At 40.1% G+C, this 21,167-nt stretch overlaps 1 protein-coding gene and 1 pseudogene across 9 annotated transcripts in view; one reads left to right on the top strand and one right to left on the bottom strand.

The window, feature by feature from the left end:
• UBE3D (ubiquitin protein ligase E3D) overlaps nucleotides 1–21,167 on the top strand; it is a 248,345-nt gene that overhangs the window by 4,345 nt on the left and 222,833 nt on the right. For all 9 annotated transcript variants that reach the window (XM_058734584.1, XM_058734582.1, XM_058734585.1 and 6 more), the window contains exons 2-3: nucleotides 9,147–9,343; nucleotides 13,029–13,119. In XM_058734584.1, coding sequence (XP_058590567.1) covers nucleotides 9,147–9,343; nucleotides 13,029–13,119 — 288 coding nt within the window. The remainder of the gene's footprint in view (nucleotides 1–9,146; nucleotides 9,344–13,028; nucleotides 13,120–21,167) is intronic.
• On the bottom strand, nucleotides 7,886–8,587 carry LOC131514838 (elongin-B-like; annotated as a pseudogene).

Below are 21,167 nucleotides of genomic sequence, written 5' to 3'. Positions count from 1 at the left end.
TTCTTTAACAGGGATTAGTTTTGCCATGGTTGGATATAAATGGATTCATACAGTATGTGCTTTTTTCGTTTCTGGCTTTCCTTTAACAGTGGTTTTGAGATTTATGCCGTTGCACATGTCGCCTATTCTTTTTTCTCACTGAGTAGTTTTCTATTGTATCGATATACAATTTATCCATTCTATTTCTGGATATTTTGTGTTTTTCTAGAACTTGATTATTGTGAATAAAGTTGCTATAGCATTGTTGTATAAGTCTTTTAGTGGGTTGACATTTTCATTTCTCTTAGGAAATGACCTAATTCTGTAATGGTACAAAATGCTATCTCATTGTCATTTTAATTTGCATTTTCCTGATTAATAGTATTGAGCACCTTTTCATTTTCCTTTTGGTCATTCACACATGTTCCTTTGGAAAGTGTCTTCTAATTTTTTGTCATTAGAAAACAATCAGATTGTTTGTCTCTTTGTTAAATTTAAAGAGTTCTTTATATAGTCTGGAAATAAGACCTTTCTCATTTATGCCCTTGTGAATATGTGAACGCGTGTTCCTAATCAGTAACTTACCTTTTCATTTCCTTAATAGTGTCTTTTCAGGAACAGAAAATTTTAATTACAATGAAGTTTAGTTTGTTGCATTTTTTTCTTTAATGATTAGTTTTGTTTGTGTCTTAAGAAATCTTTGCCTACCTCAAGATGGTAAAGTTTTCCTCTTAGTTTATTTTCTAGGAGTTACATAGTTTTAGCTTTGACAGGTGGAATTCATTTTTGTGTGTTTGGAGTAAGATAGGAATCAAATTTCCTTTTTTTTTTTTTTCCCTGTAAGGATGTCCAGTTTTTCTATCATCATTAGTTTAAAAGACTGCCATTTCTCCCAGTGAAATTACTCAATGTCTTTGTCAGAAAACATTTGTACTGTTTGCCATCATGTATCTTTCTATCCTTTCACTATTAATCTATGTCTTTACATATAAATTTTTTAAATGGTTATTAATTTATTTTGAGAGAGAGAGAGAGAGAGCAGGGGAGGGGCAGAGAGGGAGAGAGAGAATTCCAAGCAGGCTCCACCCTGTCAGCACAGAGCCTGACACGGGGCTTGATCTCATGAACCGTGAGATCATGACCTAAGCCAAAATCAAGAGTCAGACGCTCAACCTACTGAGCCACCCAGGCACCCCTATATATAAATTTTTTTAAACATATGCTGGGTGGAGTTTTTCTGAATACGTTTTGATAATTTGCGTTTTAATGAAATTTTTTAACCTATTTCAGTTAATGTAAATGATATGATTGAGTTTTATTCTTATTCCTAATCTTTTTTTTTCTTATTTTGGAGAGAGTTGCAAGTGAGCAAGAGGCATGGGGAGAGAGAGAATCTCATGAGGGACAGAGAGAGAAGCTCTCAAGCTTCAAGGCTCAAGTTCACCTGAAGTGGGGCTCCAGCTTACCCTATGCAAAACTCGAACTCAGGACCTGTGAGATCATGACCTAAGCCAAAGTCAGATACTTAACCAACTGAGCCACCGAAGCACCCCTAATTTTTTTTTAAGTTTTATTTATTTACAGAGTCTCTTCACCCAGAATGGGGCTCAAACTCACAACCCCGAGATCAAGAGTTGCATGCGCCTCCAACTGAGCCAGCCAGGCACCCATCTTGTTCCTAATCTTAAGTGTTTCTAGGCGTGTGGGTGGCTCAGTTAGTTAAGCAGCCAACTCTTAGTCTCAGCTCAGGTATTGATATTAGGATTGTGAGTTCAAGCCCCCAATTGGGCTCCACACTGGGTGGGAAACCTACTTAAAAATAATAAATAAATAAGTGTTTCTAGCATTTTATCATTAAGTATGATGAAATTTTTGGCAAATCTGTGTGATAGATTGCATAGTTCCTTTGTATTCCTAGTTTACTATGGGTTTTAATCATGAAGATACTATTTTTTCTGTAATGATTTTTGCATGTATTGTGATAGTCATATGTTTTCCTTTCATCTTTACGTCTGCGAATTGCATAAGAAAAATCTATTTATATTAAGCTATTTTAGCATTCCTGGGATAAATCTTGGCCATTCATTTATTCAGTCCACAGATGTTTACTGAGTTCCTATTCTAGTGCCAAAAATTTGAGTTCTAAGTGCTGGGTATACAGCTGTGAACAGTGACAATAGCAAAAGCAAAAATATCTTGGCTATCATTGAGCTTATGGTCTAATGGTGGCAGCGGGTGAGAGGTGAGCAGAAATTACACAAAACAAATAACACACACACACACACACACAGATGTTTATTTACTTTTGAGAGAGAGAAACAGAGCTCAAGCAGGGGAGGGGCAGAGAGAAAAGGAAACACAGAATCCAAAGTAGGCTCCAGGCTCTGAGCTGTCAGCACAGAGTCCAATGCGGGGCTCGAACCCATGAACTGTGAGATCATGACGTGAGCCAAAGTCAGATGCTTAACCAACTGAGCCACCCAGGAGCCCCCAAATCATATATTAAATGGAGATAAGTATGTAGAAAAAAATAAAACACGAAGGGTTAGGGAGAAAAGATTACATCCAAGTGAGAAAGCAGCACTTGAGTAATAAACTGAAAGGGCAGAAGTTTGGAACTATATACCTGCTGGAAGACCATTTCCCTCCGAGAGAACAGAAAATATGAGGGGTGCCTAGTTCAGAGAGAGGTGGGCGGACTGGTGGAGCACGTAGCAAATGGTTTTACAGGGGTATGCTAGTAAATGTTTAAAAACCTGCTTTCCAGGGGAACCAATCAAACACAAAAAAATCTTCCTGATTTGTAGCATTTACTGATTGTTATGATGTAGATACTTTCACTGTGAATGATGTCTACCAAAGTGACTTCAGCTGGTTTGCAAAATGCCTGGAATTTCAGCAACCTTCTCTAGTATAGCACTGGGTCTCAATGGGCCGTTGAAAGGATTTTAGCTTGTACTCAGAATGAGATGACAGTCATTGGATAGATTCAAGCAGGGTGTGACACCTGAAAGAATCTAAGTGCACGGTGAAGAAGCCTCAAGTATATAAAATCAGGTCTCAAACCGGTGGAAAATCAGTTCTCAAACGCTTTGTTTTTGCAGTCTCAAACTTGAGAGTAAGTTACTGTCACTCCTGACTATATTACTGTATATTTCCTATAAGCAAGAACATTCCCATACATAACCACTGCACAACCTTCAAAACTGGAAAACACATTACTGCCGTCTTAACACTCAGACCTCGCTCAAGTTTTGCCACATGTCCGCATATTATCTATAATAGCAAAAGAACCCAGGTCAGAATCATGCATTGCATTTCATTGTCATGTTTCCTTAGTCTTTTATTTTTTTTTAATGTCTATTTATGTTTGAGAGAGAGTGTGTAGGAGGGGCAGAGAGAGGAGGTAGGGAGGGGGGCAGAGAATTTGAATTAGGCTCCTCTCCACCCGTGCAAAGCCCAAGGCAGGGCTCAAACCCGCGAGCCCTGTGATCATGACCTGGGCTGAAGTCAGGCGCTCAACCTAATGAGCCACCCAGGCGCCCTTCCTTAGTCTCTTAAAATTGGAAACTTTCCACAAACTTTCCACTTTTCTCGACCTTCACAATCTTGACACTTAAAGATGACAGCCTATTTGTTTTGTGGAATATACTTCTATTTGGGTTTATTTCGTGTTTCCTCAAGATTAGGGTCAGGTTGTACATCTTTGGCAGGAATATCACAGAAGTGATGCTGTGTTCTCATTGCATCCTATCAGGTAGCACATGATTTTGACTTATTCCATTAAAGTTCATCTAACTTTGAGCATGTAGGTAAGATGATATCTACCTTCACCATAAAGTTACTCCTTTTTTTTTTTTTTTTTTGAGGCTTTAACATTTTTATTTAGGAAAACATTGAGTCTGAAGCTATGATGGTTCAGCCTAAAGCATCTGGTTTTCAATCATGAAGTCAATTTATGTAAAATATTTTTCCCTGTCTATAAAAAACAAATTGAACAGTATTTTAATTATAAGGAAATGCAAACATACACTTTAAGCTAGCATATCTGCACTATCATAAAAGAAAGAGGATGTTCTTCCCCTTCCCCTTCCTCAACCATTCAAAGAAGAGAAGAATACTGCAAACTTTAACAACTTCACTGGCTATCATCAGAGTAACTACAGAACAAGGATATCACAGGGATGAAACTACTTCTTTATCTTCCAGAAGGCAGAAGGCTGAGTGCTTTAGCTTTATGAGTGCAAGTAGCATAGGCAGACAAAAACTCACAGTAAATGCACACCAGAGCAGGGGCCTAGGTGAAGTTGTCTGACTGGGTTACTGCTTTTATAGGAATGAAGAAGGACAAATCTGAAATGGAGTAAAAAAACAAAAAAAAAAAAAACCTTTTGTCACATGTACGGGAATCTCAAACCTTTTGCATTGCCATACCCCTGGGGAGTTTTGATATGTACTGGAAAGAGCTTCAGTGTTCAGGAAGAATAATGTATGGTTGACAAGGGATAGGAGAAATCTTCATGCTTCTGTTCTCTCAGACTTGCTGAGTGCAGTAGCCAGTTCTGACTCCCTGCTCTTGCTGATTCAGTCTGGCAAGACTCTGTCTCTTTATAATCAATAAATATTACTTGTAGAGGTCCTTTGAGACTATCTGTAAATGCTCTTGTTCCTCATCAGACTTTCATTTTATTCATTCATTCATTTACATCAGTATAGACCTATGGTCTTATTCATTGGGTTACTTTTTTTGCTCCGGTTATACCGGATGTGGCCAGGGGGAGTCCCTTCAAGTGGATTTCTGTCTTTTTTAATGTGCTCCTATTATTCCTTGACTTTTTTCTTTGCACAGCAACATGTTCCAGGCTCATCTCATTCTTTTCCTGTTCCAGCCCTGGATATAGTTATTTTTTCAGGGAATGCTATTTTGTTTTGCGTTTGTTCATTTGTTTTAAAGTGGGAAATGACCTTTCGAAACCAAAATCTGAGCACAAAGTATTCTCATTACTATTGACATGTCACTCTTCCCAGGTCTTAGTGGACAAAAGTAGTGTGTATGTGACATATATGTGATGTTTATGTATATGCTTGTGTGTTTGTATATTATACATACATCTACACACATATACATCTGTATTACTGTATCTACTTATATACATTGATTCCACATTATATACCATGACTCCACACTAGTATTTCTAATTCTGGTCTATGGTGGTAGGATCCATTCTGGTGTTTTCCCTTTCCCTCTTTGTAACCGTATTCTCCCACAGCGAGAATACTGGCTTCCATTATTCTCATGACATACATCTATTTGGTTAATTCCCTTTTATGTAACTTATCTTCTGCAGACATCCTTTGCTGCTTCCCATCCCCCCCTCCTCCCCACTCAGTGTTGACACCTTCCTGGTATCTGCTTGGGCTCTGCTATGGAATGAATTTGTGTGTCCCCTCAAAATTCATGTGTTGAAACCCTAATGCCCAATATGATGGTATTAGGATATAGAACCTTTGGGAGGTAATTAGGTTTAGATGAGGGCATGAGAATGGAGCCACCATGATGGGATTAGTGCCCTTATAAGAAGACACACAGAAGATGCTCCGTGCCATGTGAGGATATAATGAGGAGGCGGCCATCTACAAGCCAGGTAGAGGGCCTGCAGGAAGAACCAAATCTGCTGGTACCTTGATCTTTTACTTCCTAGCCATCAGAACTGTAAGAAATGTGTGTTGTTTAAGCTACCCAGCCTATGGTATTTAATTATAGCAACACGAACAGTCTAAGGCAGGCTCTGAAGCCCTATACCCTGTAACAGCCACCCTCACCCCTCATCCTTAGAGTTCTCCTCATCCCTCTTGAGATCTGACATCCCTATGTGGTGGCTGTCCTGGTGGATGCCCTCCTTCCTTCCTCTGCTGGGTTTCTCACATCCATCCCAGGCCACTCTGGTTCTCCGACACTTACATAGATGCCTCCTACCTTACTTAGCCCTCTGTAATTGGCTGAATTTTTCAGGAAGGGGAAGAAGAGTGGTAAGCCAGAGATGGGATGGGGGTGAGGCCTAGAAACCCCATGATATGCCTTGAGGCACTTCTAAGTGCCAACTGCACAGTCCAGCTTAAAAATCGCTGAAGTAGCAAAATGGACAAATTGTACATCTTTAGAGCAGTGGTCAACAAACTATGGCCCATGGGTCAAATCTAACCCATGGCCTGTTTTGGTACAGCTTATGAGCTAAGAGTGGATTTTAATATTGTTTAAAGCATTGTTAAAAATAAAATACGGGGGCGCCTGGGTGGCTCAGTCAGTTAAGCGTCTGACTTCAGCTTAGGTCATGAACTCACGGTTTGTGAGTTTCAACCCTGCATCCGTCTCTGTGCTGACAGCTCAGAGCCTGGAGCCCGCTTTGGATTCTGTGTCTCCCTCTCTCTGCCCGCCCCCTCCCCCCCCCCCCCGCCCACTCACACTCTGTCTCTCTCAAAAATAAATAAACACTTAAAAAATTTTTTTTAAAATACAAAGTATAATATGCAACAGAGGCCATATATGGCCCGCAAAACCTGAAATACCATCTGGCCCTTCTAACCTCTGCTTTAGAGGATTATTATTATTATTTTCTTTTAATTATTTATTTAGAGTGAGCACTAGCGGGAGTGGGGGAAAGAGTCAGAGGGAGAGGGACAGAGAATCTTAAGCAGGCTTCATGCTCCATGCTGAGGCTAATGAGGAGCTTGATTCCATGAACCGTGAGATCAAGACCTGAGCCAAAATCAAGAGTTGGATGCTCAACCGACTGAGCCGCCCAGGCACCCTTTGAAGTTTATTTCTTGAGCATCGGTTCTTAAAACTAGACTTAAAAAAAAATTTTTTTTTGAACGTTTGTCTATCTTTGAGAGGGAGAGAGACAGAGTGTGAGCAGGGGACGGGCAGAGAGAGAGGGAGACAGAATCCGAAGCAGGCTCCAAGCTGTCAGCACAGAGCCCAGTGCAGGGCTATATCATGACCTGAGCCCATGTCGTACACTTAACCAACGAGGTACGACACCTGGAGCCAGCCAGGTGCCTTCTCAAAATTAGACTTTTGACTCAAGAGTTTGGGAATGTATTCCCTGGAAAAGACTCAGGGTCTTAATATTCTGTATTGCCAGTTAGGTGCAGATTCATATGGTTTGAAGAGAAACTAGCCAGAAAGTAATCTTAAGGTTTTCTAAGAAAGAGGCCTGATCAAGATTCATACCTCAACACAGGGTTTGATCTCTGTTCTCAGATAACACTCAAGTAGATGGCCTACCTTTTGTACTTAGGTTATACCAAGTTGATGGCCTGCCCCTGCTGTCTGCACTTAAGAGGGAGTCAGAATGCTTGACACCTCTGTTAACACTGCTAAGCATATTTTAGCTTCATATAAGGATAATTTCAATATGTCTTCATCCCCTGCCATGCTTTTGGTGCCTGGTGGACAGGGAATGTACTCTGTTTTACGCTTGGTTGGCTACTCCAAGTGATTTGTGCTTGTAGTGAATTGGATTAGCAAATCCTTTCATATCTGGTATTCATACATCACTAGATTGTATTCTTAAGTGTTTTCTTCTGTATCTTTTGTTTCATGTAATCCTGGTCTTATCAAAATCCTGTATATCAAATGACAATACTTTATTGTAAGTAAAATACAGCATCATTGTAATTCTAGTCTCAGAAGAATATTTCACTCTCTAGCCCATTCATTATTCAAATAACAGTGCTTGACCTCTGACAGTTACTGCAGCCCTTCTCGGTGCTTCCATAGTACTCACTATTTACCATGAATAAGTGCAATGCAACATAGTTGCTTTTTTTTTTGACACCCAAATGTCTTTTATGAGTGGGGGTGGGGCACAAGGTGGGGTTGGGTTCAGGGCCCTCTCACTCACTAGGCCACTTGCTCCTTGGTGCTGCTTCCTGAGTCCTGTGGCTTCATCACAGCAGGCAGCCCAGGCAGGCTGGAGAAGGGCTTGGTGCACAGGCCCTTAAAGACTTCATCTGGTGCACAGGGGAGTGGGTGGAGCTGCCCAGAAGGCCAGGCCCACAGTGGGTGGGGCCTGCAGCCGTGCTGCCGGACTGGTGAAGCCACACTCCCGGTGTCTTGCCATCATCCAGAAGCTGGTCAGCCGTGTACAGCTGCATGGGTGGCTGCTTGAGGATGCGCTCAATGATGCGCTTCAGCTTGACCGTGGTTCAACTCTTTGGCGTCAGTGAAGATGATTGTCTTGTGGCACCAGATCATGAGGAACATGTCCCGAAGTTGGCAGTCTGCCCCCCAACCCCCTCCCGGTGCGACTCATCATCCTGGCCTCGCCACGTGTTTTAACACTCCCTTGGTCGTTCCTGTTCACTTACCTGTGTCCTACTTGGAGTAGGGGGGGTGAGGAGCAGAGAAAATATCTTGTTAATTGTTGTATTTCTGGTACCTGGCACATAATAGAACTCAAAATAGGTGTATTGAATGAATGAGTGAAAAAGTAAATGAATGTACAAACCATGATAGGGCCAAGGGATGCATAGGTGAATAAGCCGTAGATGAATGTGCTGCCTTGAGTTCTCTTACCAGAAATACTTTGAAGAACAAGTGCATAATGTAGGACAGGCCAGCATTAGATCGTGCTAGTTCAGAGAACCTGCATTTGGGGAAACTGGTGGGAGGAAATAAGGGCTACTAGGAGGTGGAAGGTGGACTGTGTGTGCAGGATGGCCCTGGGAGCAACCCCACGAACTGGCATTAGAACACAATCTCGCCGCTAAAAACTTAAAATTTAAATATCCCTCCACCACGAAGGTCTAGGTGGAGTAGCTGCAGAAAGCATTAGAATAGAGGAGAATTGGGGCTCAGAATCTTTATTAGCAATGGGGTTTGCACATTTAAAAATGCATCATTATTACCATAAAAAAAGCAAGAATAAAAATATGTTCCAGAACTTTCATGTTACTGTGACTGTGAAAAGTAGTCTGACCTCGTGTAAATCTAGTATATGATGCTTTCCTTTATGATCTGTTCACTGCTATTTTGGGAGACCAGTGGCTTTAAAGCATTTATTGAAAAGGAACAGAGAGATCCTCGGCCATTTTGTCTTGTGTATCGTGTGGTTTTCATCATTGAGAAGCAATTTTTTGTGTGTCTTATTTTTAATTACCAGGGAGCCTAAAGAAGGAGGTACGCCCATGGATATTTCTATAACACCATCATCACTCCAGGTGAAGACCCCTGCAGACTGCACAGAGCTCCGGCTTCCAGCAGAGGTCAGGCTTGTACCTTCCTCTTGCCGAGGGCTGCAGTACGTGGCTGGAGATGGGCTGCACCTGCGGCTGCAGGTGTGGGCAGAATCCAACGCCAGTAAGTGATACCAGCACTCCTGTTTTAGCATTTAGTTCTTCATTGTAAATCAAAGCTGATTCTCCCTTTGAAAATTTGACCTTTTCCCAGGTGGAAAAGACTGTTCTGCAGCAGCATGGAAAGAGCTGATGGTCAGAAGGTTTCTTTGTCAGCTCTGCCAGTTATTAGGTGTGCAGTTCAACATGCCCCTTAACCTTTCCGAAGTTTTGTTTGGGAGGGGGTTGCGGGGGTTAGTGGGTTTTTTGTCCTCCATTTAACAGATTTTATTTTTTAGAGTAGTTTTAGGTTCACAGCAAAATTAGCAGAAGGTACAGAGATTTCCTATGTAACCCCTGCCTTCTTTCTTTAATTGTAAAATTACCTACCTTGGCGAGTTGATTACCTACCTCACTGAAAATTAAATGAGAGGGCAATTGTGCAACACCTGGTTGATTTTCAAGCATTAGTATTCATCCACCCAACAAACATTGTCTCACGCTGTGTGCTAGGCTTTGATCTAGGTGCTGGGATACAGAAGTGACCACGCTCAGAAGGTCTCTGCTCTTTGGGAGCTTACATTCTCATGGGTGGGAACAGATAATGAACAAATAAGTTACTTGGGCACAGAGAAAAGTGCTCTGGTCAAAGTAGAGCAGAATAATGGGATGGGGAGTGACTAGGGTGAAAGGTGCCCAGGGAAGACCACTCCAAGGAGGTGACGCTCGACCAGGGGATGGAATGATGAAAGTGGTCTCATGCACGTAGAGACATTTCCAGATAGAGCAACACGTATAAAGATTCTGAAATTGAGTTTGATGTATAATTTGATTTTGATTATTGCTATGCCTGTTATGTTTCTGATATTTTGTTACTGCCACATTCAGTCAGATGGTAGAAATGTTTCTCAGAGTAACTTATTGAATAAAATATTGGTTCATTAAATCTCTTACCATGGAAGTAAGATGCTTTAAAGGATTAAAAATGATGTAAAAAGGGGAGGGGCACCCGGGTGGCTCAGTCCATTAAGTGTCTGACTCTTGATGTCAGCTCAGATCATGATCTCACAGTTCAGTGTGAGTTCAAGCCTGGCATCAGACTCTGTGCTGACAGTGCGGAACCTGCTAGGGATTCTCTCTCCCTCTCTCTCTGCTCCTTGCCTGCTCGCTTATGCGTGCGCACACGCTCTCCTTCTCTCTCAAAATAAATAAATAAACTTAAAAAAAAAAATGATGTAAAAAGGGGAAACAGGCTGTAACAGACCTATGAGATGCTCATTATCAGGGAAGGATCATAATTGTTTCAATTGCACCCTGGGACTTTGTTCTGCTTCATCTGTGCTCAGCCTTTCATTTGAGCGACATGGACGCTAGAGGTGGGGTCAGCAGGATTGTTTTGAAGAGCCATGTAGGTGATGTGGAGCATTCCCCTGAGTCTTGTGCTGCTCTTTCATTGGAGAGTCATTTTTGCTCAAGTCCTAGATTAGTGAATAACTAGTCTGAGTTGGGCAGAGTTGGTTTTAGGAATATGGGGTTGGAAAATGAAATGTCATGGAGCTCAAGTGACATATCCAAATGCTAAAAATGACTGTTGTAATAACCATGGAAAGAAGAATGGGGTCACCAAGATGGGAAATAGACTAATAATGGAAACTGGGGACAGGCAGGCATGAAAGCCACACTGGGGTATTTTCAGATCTTCTGCTAGTTTTCTGGATTTGTGATTTTAGATCCCACACTGGGGAGGTAGGGAGGCCTTCTGGAGATGGGGTTGGTTTGTTGCCTACCCACCTTCTGTAATAGTTGATAAATAGCAAAACTTGAATTAATAGAAAAAATTTGAATCAGCAAGCATTGTTGTTTCATTTTAGCTGTAGAACAGAAGAAATTGCTGTATGTTGGTTTGCATATTGTTTGCATTCCATTGGTCTCCTGTTCCTTTACATTTTTAAAACATTTTACTCAAATATCTGAAAAGGAAGACTTTCAAAGACCTGTTCGGTAACGTGTAAAAGGGAATGCAAAATAGATCTCAGTACTTAATAGCTTTGGTGCTTTCCACATAATAGGTGGTGAATAAATATTTGCTGGATGAATAAATATCAGATAGATACATACTGATGTTAATTTGAGTCAAAATGTAGTGTAGGAAGTGACTTTTGACATTTTTAGCATTTAGTTGTGTTTTGAGGTTCTTAAAAAGTTGACTTTTCAACTATAAACGTTCTTTTAAGGACTATAGTAAACACATTATGGTATTCTGACTGGAACATAAGTCAGATCATGACCTTTGACAGGGAACTGGCTACAGTAAAATCTGATACAGCACAAGCATTAAATTCATCCCCAGGTGGCAGTGCTCTCCCAGGATGCCACTCTGTCAGGAAGTTCTGACTTGAACCTGAGCCAGTGGATCCTGCTGGGTGACCAGCAGGGGGGAGTGTTTCACTGAAAATTTGTTTATTCGTTCTGAAAAGAATATTTTGAAAGAATGTTTTGAATGACTTACCCAGGTCTACTTATTATCTGCTCAAAATTAAAGAATACTGTTTACTTCACTTTACTGCTACAGGGATTGGTGGATACCCCTAGAAATTCAAAGGATGACTTTTTAATTGTCAAGGCTTAAACTTTCTTGCATCAGTTTTTAAAATCTTAACATACCTACAAAGTAACATAAACCAAGTTTACATTGCTTGATTTTAATGTGTATGACCTCATTTCATTAAAAAAAATTTTTTTATAGACAAGTATTTTTGTGTGTGGGTTTTTGGTTTTTGTTTTTGGAAATGAAAGTTTCCTTTCTTCATGAGTTAAAGAATGGAAGCCAAGGGAATGCTGTGCTTTACATAATGTGGGAAATGTACATTTTTCCACAGCTCTAACCAGGAATTGAGTTTTGCTCTTGAAAAATTGCGTTCTTCTTAGGAGCCATTCTATTCCCAGGAACCTGTCCAATAGAGACCAGTTTCAAGATTCTTTTTGTATGCATTGGTAATAGGCCAGAGTTGACACAGACCTTGTTTAAATCAAATTAAACTTAAATTTGAGAGAGCCAGCAGTCATGGTGATGAAAAACTATACCTAAAACAGCAGAGGAAAGCTGAGGATGGTGAAGCTCCTTGTAGTTAGTTTGATGTGAAAGAAATTGCTACTTTTCTCTCATCCTTAGTGTCGGTATTTATGGAATGAGTGAGATAACTCAATGGTATGTTACATGGATCATCTAGGGAGATACCTAGCTCTGAGACACTTGGCAAAATCTTGTGGTATTTTTAAAAAATTTTTTAAAGATTTATTTATTTATTTAGAGGGAGAGAGGAGAGAGAGAGAGAACATGAGGGGGTAGGGGCAGAGAGAGTGGGGGAAAGAGAAAACTCCAAGCAGGCTTCACACTTTGAGCACAGAGCTGTATGCAGGGCTTGAACTTACAAACCGTGATCATGACCTGAACCGAAATCAAGAATCGGATGCTTAACCGACTGAGCCCCCAGGTGCCCCAGCAAAATCTTGTTTTTGAGAACGCTTCACAATATTTGCTTCTGGTTGAGTCATCAGATAATGCTAATTAAATGTGTACTTCTGGGTAGATCGTAAACAGTGTTTATTGATCGTAATTTATTGTGGCTGTTAAACTCTTTAAGTATGTTAATATATTTGTCCCAAACCTCTAAGATTTGCTATTTCATTGATTTTTTTTTTTTTTTTAGAACTGATTTCCATGTTTAATCAAAGCTCACAAGCCCGAGAATGCTGTACATTTTATTGCCAGTCCTGCGGTGAAGTCATAATAAGGGACAGGTAAGGAATTTATTTAACACTGATTAATTCTGTGCCTGGCAATGGTTTTCTTTTTCTTCTATCAGAATTTTTGAAGTAATTACCAGGGGAGAAGTATATGGCCTTAAAATGAGAGCCAGCTTAATGTCACTTTGAACAAAATCAACCATTAAGCTCTCCAGCAATCATAGAGCAGTTAGGTCTTCTAAAAGGGGACAAAGGGGAACATGGCATGCTGGCTTTGAGGGAGGAAGGCTTATCTTGGTGGAAGCCTGTGTAGATCACTGAAGCGTGTCTCTTCTGAAAAGAGACATGGACTCTCTTGCATGTTTTATCCATCATGTTGGTGAATGAGGTTTTCTCCACATTAAGTGAATTTTCTAAATCACAGAGGCTCATGCAACACAGCTTTTTATTTGAGCTATTTCTATTAGTGCCTTTCTAAACTCCATGTCCTATTTCCCCATTTATTAAAACAGAGCTTATGGAGCACAAATTAACCTTTTCTTGATGATTAAGTTAATCTTGTAACCTCTTCTTGCAGGGTGCTGTGGTTACTCCATTGAGGTGGGAAGGGCTCTTTGCTATATTCTTTCTATTCCCAAGGTGTCTCTTTTCCTTATTTTTTCCCATCTTCTCCTGTTCTTTTGTCAACCTTCTTGTTACCTTGGCACAAACCATTTCCCCTGAATTTTCACCTTCTAATCATTCATTGGTTGGAAAGACAGATAAAACTGTTAATATTTTTAACAATATTTAAAGAAAGAAGTTAGATTTCTTTATTAGATGTGTTTCCCGTGAGACAGGTGCCTGAGACTTAGATGTGAATGGCTCCTTGTCTGCATCTGAAACCTGCTCCTCTTTCAGTGTTCCTTGCCTCAATGAATGCCAGACCTCCACCTGCACAGAGCTACTCTCTCCCCTGGAATGCTCCACACAGCCCTCTGTCCCTCTGGTTAGCACCTACCTAAATTCATCCGACAGGGCTCAATTGCCGGGAGCCCTCCCTGAACCCTGGGTTGGTTTATGTGCTCGTCTAAAGTTTATGTGCTCTGCTAAGGTTAGTGTCTAGTGGTATAGAGTCAGAAGCCAGACTATTTGGTTTGCATCCACTATTTATTAGCTGTGACTCTGGGCAAGTTACTTAACCACTCCGTGCCTCAAGTTCCTTATTACAAAAATATAAATGATAATAGGAGCTACCTCATAGGGTTGTTGGGAGCATCAAATAAATTTAAGTGTTTATAGCAGTGCCTTGGCACATGGTAGGCACTCAGTATATGATGGTTACTGCTGTAATCATTATTCTTATCATCATCCCTAGCATCATCAGCATCAGCCCCAGGATCAGGCCACAGTGCCTGAAAAATAGTGCGCTCTCAATAAATTCTTCCTGGGTTGAATTGAATAAACAGTGGGGTGTTTATTTTGGCTTTCCACCAGCCTCTCTTGCTTACTTTCTGATTCCTGGCAGTGTCCCAGGTAGATGAGATCATGGAAAGTTACCCTAATACAAGTGGGGGGATTGTGAAAGGAGCACCTCTGAATGATTATCTTGGGTAAGAAATGAAGTGACTAAATCTGCAGAAGAGAGGAGAATGTCCTTGCTCAGATGTCCTGCAGGCTGAAGTTGCTGCCGAATGTGTACTCCGTGACAGACCCACTGTAGCCTGACATGTCCAGAGCATTCCAGTTTATGTTGTTGTTGAACCTCGAAACTTTTCCTTCTCTCAGTCTGTATCAGGCTTTGGTTTAATTCTCACATAAAGTTTCTGAAACGGGCCTGGCTATCCAACATTGAGGTGACCTAGAAGTTACAGGAGGAGCAGGTTAAATTCACTGTAACACTATTTCCTGATACCGCTCACCATAAAAGATATGCTCATTCGTTATTGGCTGATATTTGTGTTTCATTGGAAAAGGATGATGATATAAAAAATTGTTAACCTGTAGCAATTTTTCCTATTCAGGGGTTGTATCTTCTGTTTTGTGTCAATTCTTTTTATAATCATGGAATTGAGAACTAGAAGGGCTTCCAGGTGAACACAGAGGGACAGTTTCACTCTCCCTAATGCTGACTGTCTGGAAAGCCATGTGATGTAAAGCAGAAGTAGGAGATGGGACCTTGGGTTTGAACTCCAGCTTCACCACTTAGTAGCTGGGGAAACCTTGTCCACATCACCTCAGCTTCTTCTTGAGTAGACATAATGAGTTTTCTTAAATAGCTATGTCAAGAGACAGAATCTTAGTGACAGAGAAGATTTAGGAGCTTGTTTGGGCCTAATTCCCATTTTAAATGGGCACTCTTATTTGCCTTCTTCCTCTTTGTAAAAATTCAAATCTGACCTGTCACTTCCCTGCTTAGAATTCTGTAATGCTTCCTACCCATTTCTGTTTCTTTTTAAGTAGACATTATAAGGCCTATTTTCTGAACTTGTCAGAAGAGTTAAAGGCTGAAATATATATAATAGTAAAAGCTCGACAAGCTCTTTTTAATTGTTTTTACAGACTCCTTCCACCACCACCCCCTTTCCATATTGGTCTTATTAGAAAACTAGCAAGTTATCTAGTTTAGTGTTTCAAATCCTTTTGATTCAGGACTGTGTTTTTTAGATGTGCCAGGGAAATGACCCTCCTTTCTCCCTTTTTCTTTCTGAGAAGATAAACATGGACTTACGTGAAAGTCTTTTCCTATCTCACCTGTGTGCCTGGCATGTGTGTGCCTCTGGAACAATGCAGAGAACTCATTAGTAGGTGATTCAAGGCTTTGCTTACATTTCACTCTTAGGCAGCATGCCCCATGACTGTCTGTTGGAAAAACAAGTATCATCCAGTATCAGCACAAGGATTTCATGTTGACTTTTTACATTAAACCCAGTGGTCTTTTCATTTCTCCCTCAGTTTCCTGTTTCATGCAGGTAGTAAGGACATCTTTTGTGCTTGTTAAATAGAAAACAAAATGAAGTGTATTTCAAAAAAGGCTTGTATGTTCCATAATCAAAGTCAACTAATTGTAAGCATCTTTTCCAGGAGGGCTTGGATAGGTTGGATAGGGCAAGGATAATCAACCTTGGGATGGGTTGATTTGTCTGTACTGGGAAATCCTCTAATGAGAGGATCTGCTTACTTGCTAGCCTTATTATATGGGAATAAGACCCTTTAGTTTTGTAGGCCTCAGTTTTCTCACCTGTAAAATAGGAAGTTGGATTAGATACATCTGTAGGAGCCCTACCATCAGAAAATTCTGTGATTAGTAAACCTCATAAAGTTATACTTTGGGTTCTGTGATTGATGATTATTTGGGTAATGCAAGACTAATCCTTGTTCCTTTTTTTGTTTGTTTCTTTTTTTGGCTTGTTTGTTTGTTTTTAATGAAAAAGGTTCTTGTTAAGCAAATTATAGAAATAAGATGCAAAGGTCTGTTTAATCTATTCACACTCATTAATGGTTTTTAAAACTTAATAGCACCAAGATGCATGAAATCTGCTAATGATAGCAGTCCTTTTTCTTAGTTTAGGAATACATGATCTTAACCATTTGTTTTGGTTATTTGAAAACAAATAATGCCTATTTTTTTACCATAAAATTCACCAACATACATTTTTTACCAGTTCAGAGTTTTTGTATAAAATTGTCTAAACAGGGGTGCATGGGTGGCGTAGTTGGTTAAACGTCCAACTTCGGCTCAGGTTATGATCTCACAGTTTGTGAGTTCGAGCCCCGTGTTGGGCTCTGTGCTGACAGCTCAGAGCCTGGAGCCTGCTTCAGATTCTGTGTCTCCCTCTCTCTCTGCCACTCCCCCACTCATACTCTCTCTCTCACTCTCAAAAATAAATAAACATTTAAAAAAGTTAAAAAGAAAAATTGAACATATACAGTTTATGATTACAGTCTTGAGACCAATAGGCCCTAATATCAAGTAACAATAATAACAAAATTTACTTTTTTGTGAGTAGTGTCAGAAACAGCTAAATGGTTATTGTGTTTGGGATTTGTTGTGTCTCCTAGAAATAAATTCATGCCAGACTTGAGTTAAATCAGTTAGACTTTCAAACAAAAGCCTTTTGATTTTCAGTCCATTTGAGAGGTCTTCTAAGGTCTCTGGACAGGCCCTCCTCATTTCACCTGCACCAGCAGAGCTGGATGTCAGCCGGCAGCCAGGGAGGCCATGGAAACTAGAAGAAACAAGTAGAATGGACTTTATGGAAACATAAGAGATGTCATAATATCCAACCAGGTCCGCTTGACAGACCAGCTATAATTGTATTCTGAAAATAACTACTCTGAGTACAGTCACTTTTCTATGAAAGAGAACAAAGAGGTGAAAAAAGTGTACAGGTACAAATTGGATTGTTGGTAACACTATACACATTTATGGGAAAAAATGGTTGTACTTTTATGGGTCTAGTTATACCAAGTCCATAATGGTGATCAAATGCTAAGTTTGGCTCATAGGATTTGTCATCTACCAGTTGGATAATACCAGCTGAATTTTTCTAGGTTCTGGCAGCCATATTTTGAGCTTTAGATACTTGATGTTGTTCTTTATTATTATTTTTTAGTTTTTTTAAATGTTTATTTTTGAGAGAGAGAGAGACAGAGTGCAAGTGGGGAGGGGCAGAGAGAGAGGGAAACACAGAATCTGAAGCAGGCTCCAGGCTCCCAGCTGTTAGCACCACCAAGCCTGATGCGGGGTTCGAACTTACAAACTGTGACATCATGATCTGAGCAGAAGTTCAACGCTTAACCCAACTGAGCCACCCAGGCGCCCCACTTGATATTCTTAAAATTCCTAATGTCTACTTGGTTATAATCCAGTCTGTAAAAGCTCTATGTTGTTACCATTGTTATTATCACTGATTAATGATTGATTTTAAAGTTAAAGGGTATTGGGGCACCTGGGTGGCTCAGTCCGTTAAGTGTCCTGCTTCACCTCAGGTCATGATCTGTTTGTGGGTTTGAGCCCTGCTTTGGGCTCTCTGCTGTCAGCACAGAGTCATCTCCCGATCCTCTGTCTCCCTCTCTCTGCCCCTCCCCTGCTCATTCTCTCGCTCTTAAAAACAAACATTAAAAAAAAAGTTTTTTTTATGTTAAAGGGCATTGCATTTTCTTGTCTACATGTTTAAGTTTTTTTTTCTACATGTTTAAGTTTTAAATAAACATCAATCAGTAGCTTTGATTAAAATTGTGTATTTTATTTTGCCCTAAAGCTTGTGGGTAAGATGCATTAAAAATAACTAGCAAATTTTAATTCATTATAAACATGTGTTGCTGTTCATGTTATTTTAAGCTGAGAGAAAAATCAAGAAATTATTTCACTCTTTTTCTGAGCTTCATCACATTTTTACCTAAACAGTGCTTTGAAAAAAAAATGGTATTTTATTTTGAAAGTTCTCTTGGGAAATAGATCATATCAAAGTTTCAGGGTTTTCGGTAGATATGGTTTCAGTAGAGCTGTGATTATAATACATGTTTTGTTCTTAAAGGTTTTATGTTTTCCAAAACATCAAAAAAATTATTTTCATTGTAAAAATACTTTTATCTTTGTAATGACTTGTGAATTAGGCACTTTCTTGCTCCTGATGCATGAGGTAGATAGTTACAGGATATATTATAGCTCTTATTCATTGTTATATGGGGTCAAGTTAAGTTTGAAATATCACATTTTGTGCTAATGTGCATCAGGTCTCCCAGTTCTCTGTAAATGTTGGTGCAGTGTCATTTCTGTGATCACGCATGAGATTTTTACATTGCTGTCTTTTGCACTATATTGAGGATCTGCTTATTGGATCTTTTGCACTATACTGAGGATCTGCTTATTGGCACTACATGCAAAATGTCAAGAGACAATGAATCTTAGTGATGGAGAAGATTTAGGAGCCTATTTAGGCCTGCTTCCCACTCTAAACAGGTAGTCTTATTTGCCTCTTCTTTGTAAAAATTAAAATCTGACCTATCACCTTTCCACTTAAAATGCTGTAATGGTTCCCACCTATCTGTAGAAACAAATCCCTACCCCTTAGATTGGCATGTAACACCCAGCACAGTTTGCCACCATCCCATCTCCCCCGTCTCCTTTACTGATGTTCTACATTGTCAGGGGAGGGATTATATTCCAAGGGAAAGAGTTCAGTTTTGGAGCCAGGAAGACCTGAGTTAAGATCCTGCCTTCATTCATCACCTCTGGCTCTGTGAACTTAAACAGATTATTTAATGTTTCTGAGCCTATGTTTCCTCCTCTGTAACAGGAGAATGGAAATTGTCACCTCACAAAGTTGTAGTAAGCATTAAGTAGAATAAGGTGTGTGCAGTGCCCACCAGAGGTCTTCTGAAATTCAGTTAAATATACAGACTCACAATACTACCACAGGCCACATTTCTTGCCAGCTTGCCAGCAGGGCAGCCTTGGGAGGAGTTCCTCTCAGCAGGGGTCCTGCAGTAGTTGCAGGAAGTGACAGCTCACATACCCATCTGGAGACTCTTGTCTCCCCATGTGACACAGTTCCAGGTACAAAGCTCAAGGTCCACAATCAAGCAGGTGCAGGAGCTACCCTGAGAAGAAGCCTCATGACCTAAGCAGCCAATATATCTTGTAACGCTTTTTGCATAATTTCTAGAGTTTCTTGCAAAGGACTGCATTCAGGGAAGTCCAAAGCATGGCACCCTCATCAGACATTTACAGCTCATTCATACTTCCTTTCAGTCCAGATGCAATTTACCAGTCAGGGGTCATTTTTACCACAAGCAGTGTTGCCTAGCAATATAATTGATGCCTACCATCTACCTAGTTTCCAGGGTAGCAGAGCTAGGTGGTTAAACTAAACATTAGATTCTCAAGTAGCAAGGGAAAAGGTTTGTTAACCCTTTTGTCCCAATAGGCAACAGACCCAAACAGGGGCCTCACGTGTTAATAGTTATCAAAATATGCTTGTTCATTCCTTTAACAAGTATTTAAGAACTTATGCTATGAGTCAGGCACTGTGCCAGACACTAGGAAGACAGAAGTTAAGGAGATACGGTGCTCATCTTTATATTGTTAACTCCACCTGTGATGATGTGCTTAATTCCTTTAATTGTCTGAAGAACTACTTATCCTTCAAAGGTCAGCTCAGATATCATCTCCTCTCTGAAATCCATATACACTTTACTACCCTAGGACTTTGTATTTATTGTCCTGAATTTGTGGGTTGGTTTTATGAATCCACGAATCCCCTAAAGTAATATGCAGATTTTGTGTGCATGTGGGAATATGAGTTTGAAGAAAGGACAAAAGCTTTCGTTAAATTTTCAGAGGAGTCTAAACTGTCCTCTCTCCCAACCCCGTTTAGAATATAGAACCATTACTTTTATATAAGCGTTAATCATATTTTATAAAGCTTTATTATCATTTGTTTATAGTCTGTATCTCCTACTAGCCCATAAGTACCCTGAGAGAAGGAACTGTGCATATGAATATTTTGTGTCAACAGAATGCTTGCTTCATAGAAGGCTTTTAAAAAACATGTTGAAAAAATTGCTTATTAACCTTAATAGACTCAGCAGCTTGAGTGATGCTCCTAATGTACATTTCCTAATTTGAAAGGGAAAGTTCTTCCTTATGTTAAAGTAAAATCAACCTTTCTTGTTCCTAGCTTTGTCCTCTAGACTTCTACATTAAACGTCTGCTCTCTTCCATATTGTAATTACCTTTTTTTAAAAAGATTGACACATTTTAATATACTTTAATTTTATATTGATACAAAAGCAGTAAGGAAGAGATTGAGAAGAATGATGATTAAACAGTAATAGAGTGAACCACTTTTATACTTACAAGCCCCCCTCCCCCCATCACTGATCAAATAACAGACCAGTCCATGATTCCACTTGCTGGTGGTATTCCAGGTTGAATGTTTGAGGGTTCCCTGCAGTTTGTTGTTGCTGGTGGATCCACAACTACTGGGCAGAGTCCCGTGGTGGATTGGAGCAGTGGAGCAGCTGTCAACCTTTGTGGATCTTAGCTTTGTGCTGGTACTTGAGAAGCCGGGTAAGGTGGTGATAGAGCTGCTGCCCAGCGGCCTGTGTCCACAATT

The sequence above is a fragment of the Neofelis nebulosa genome, chromosome 6, assembly GCF_028018385.1.
Source record: "Neofelis nebulosa isolate mNeoNeb1 chromosome 6, mNeoNeb1.pri, whole genome shotgun sequence".
NCBI lineage: Eukaryota > Metazoa > Chordata > Mammalia > Carnivora > Felidae > Neofelis > Neofelis nebulosa.
Note: the sequence above shows the minus strand (reverse complement) of the source record. Positions and strands in the feature narration are given on the sequence as shown.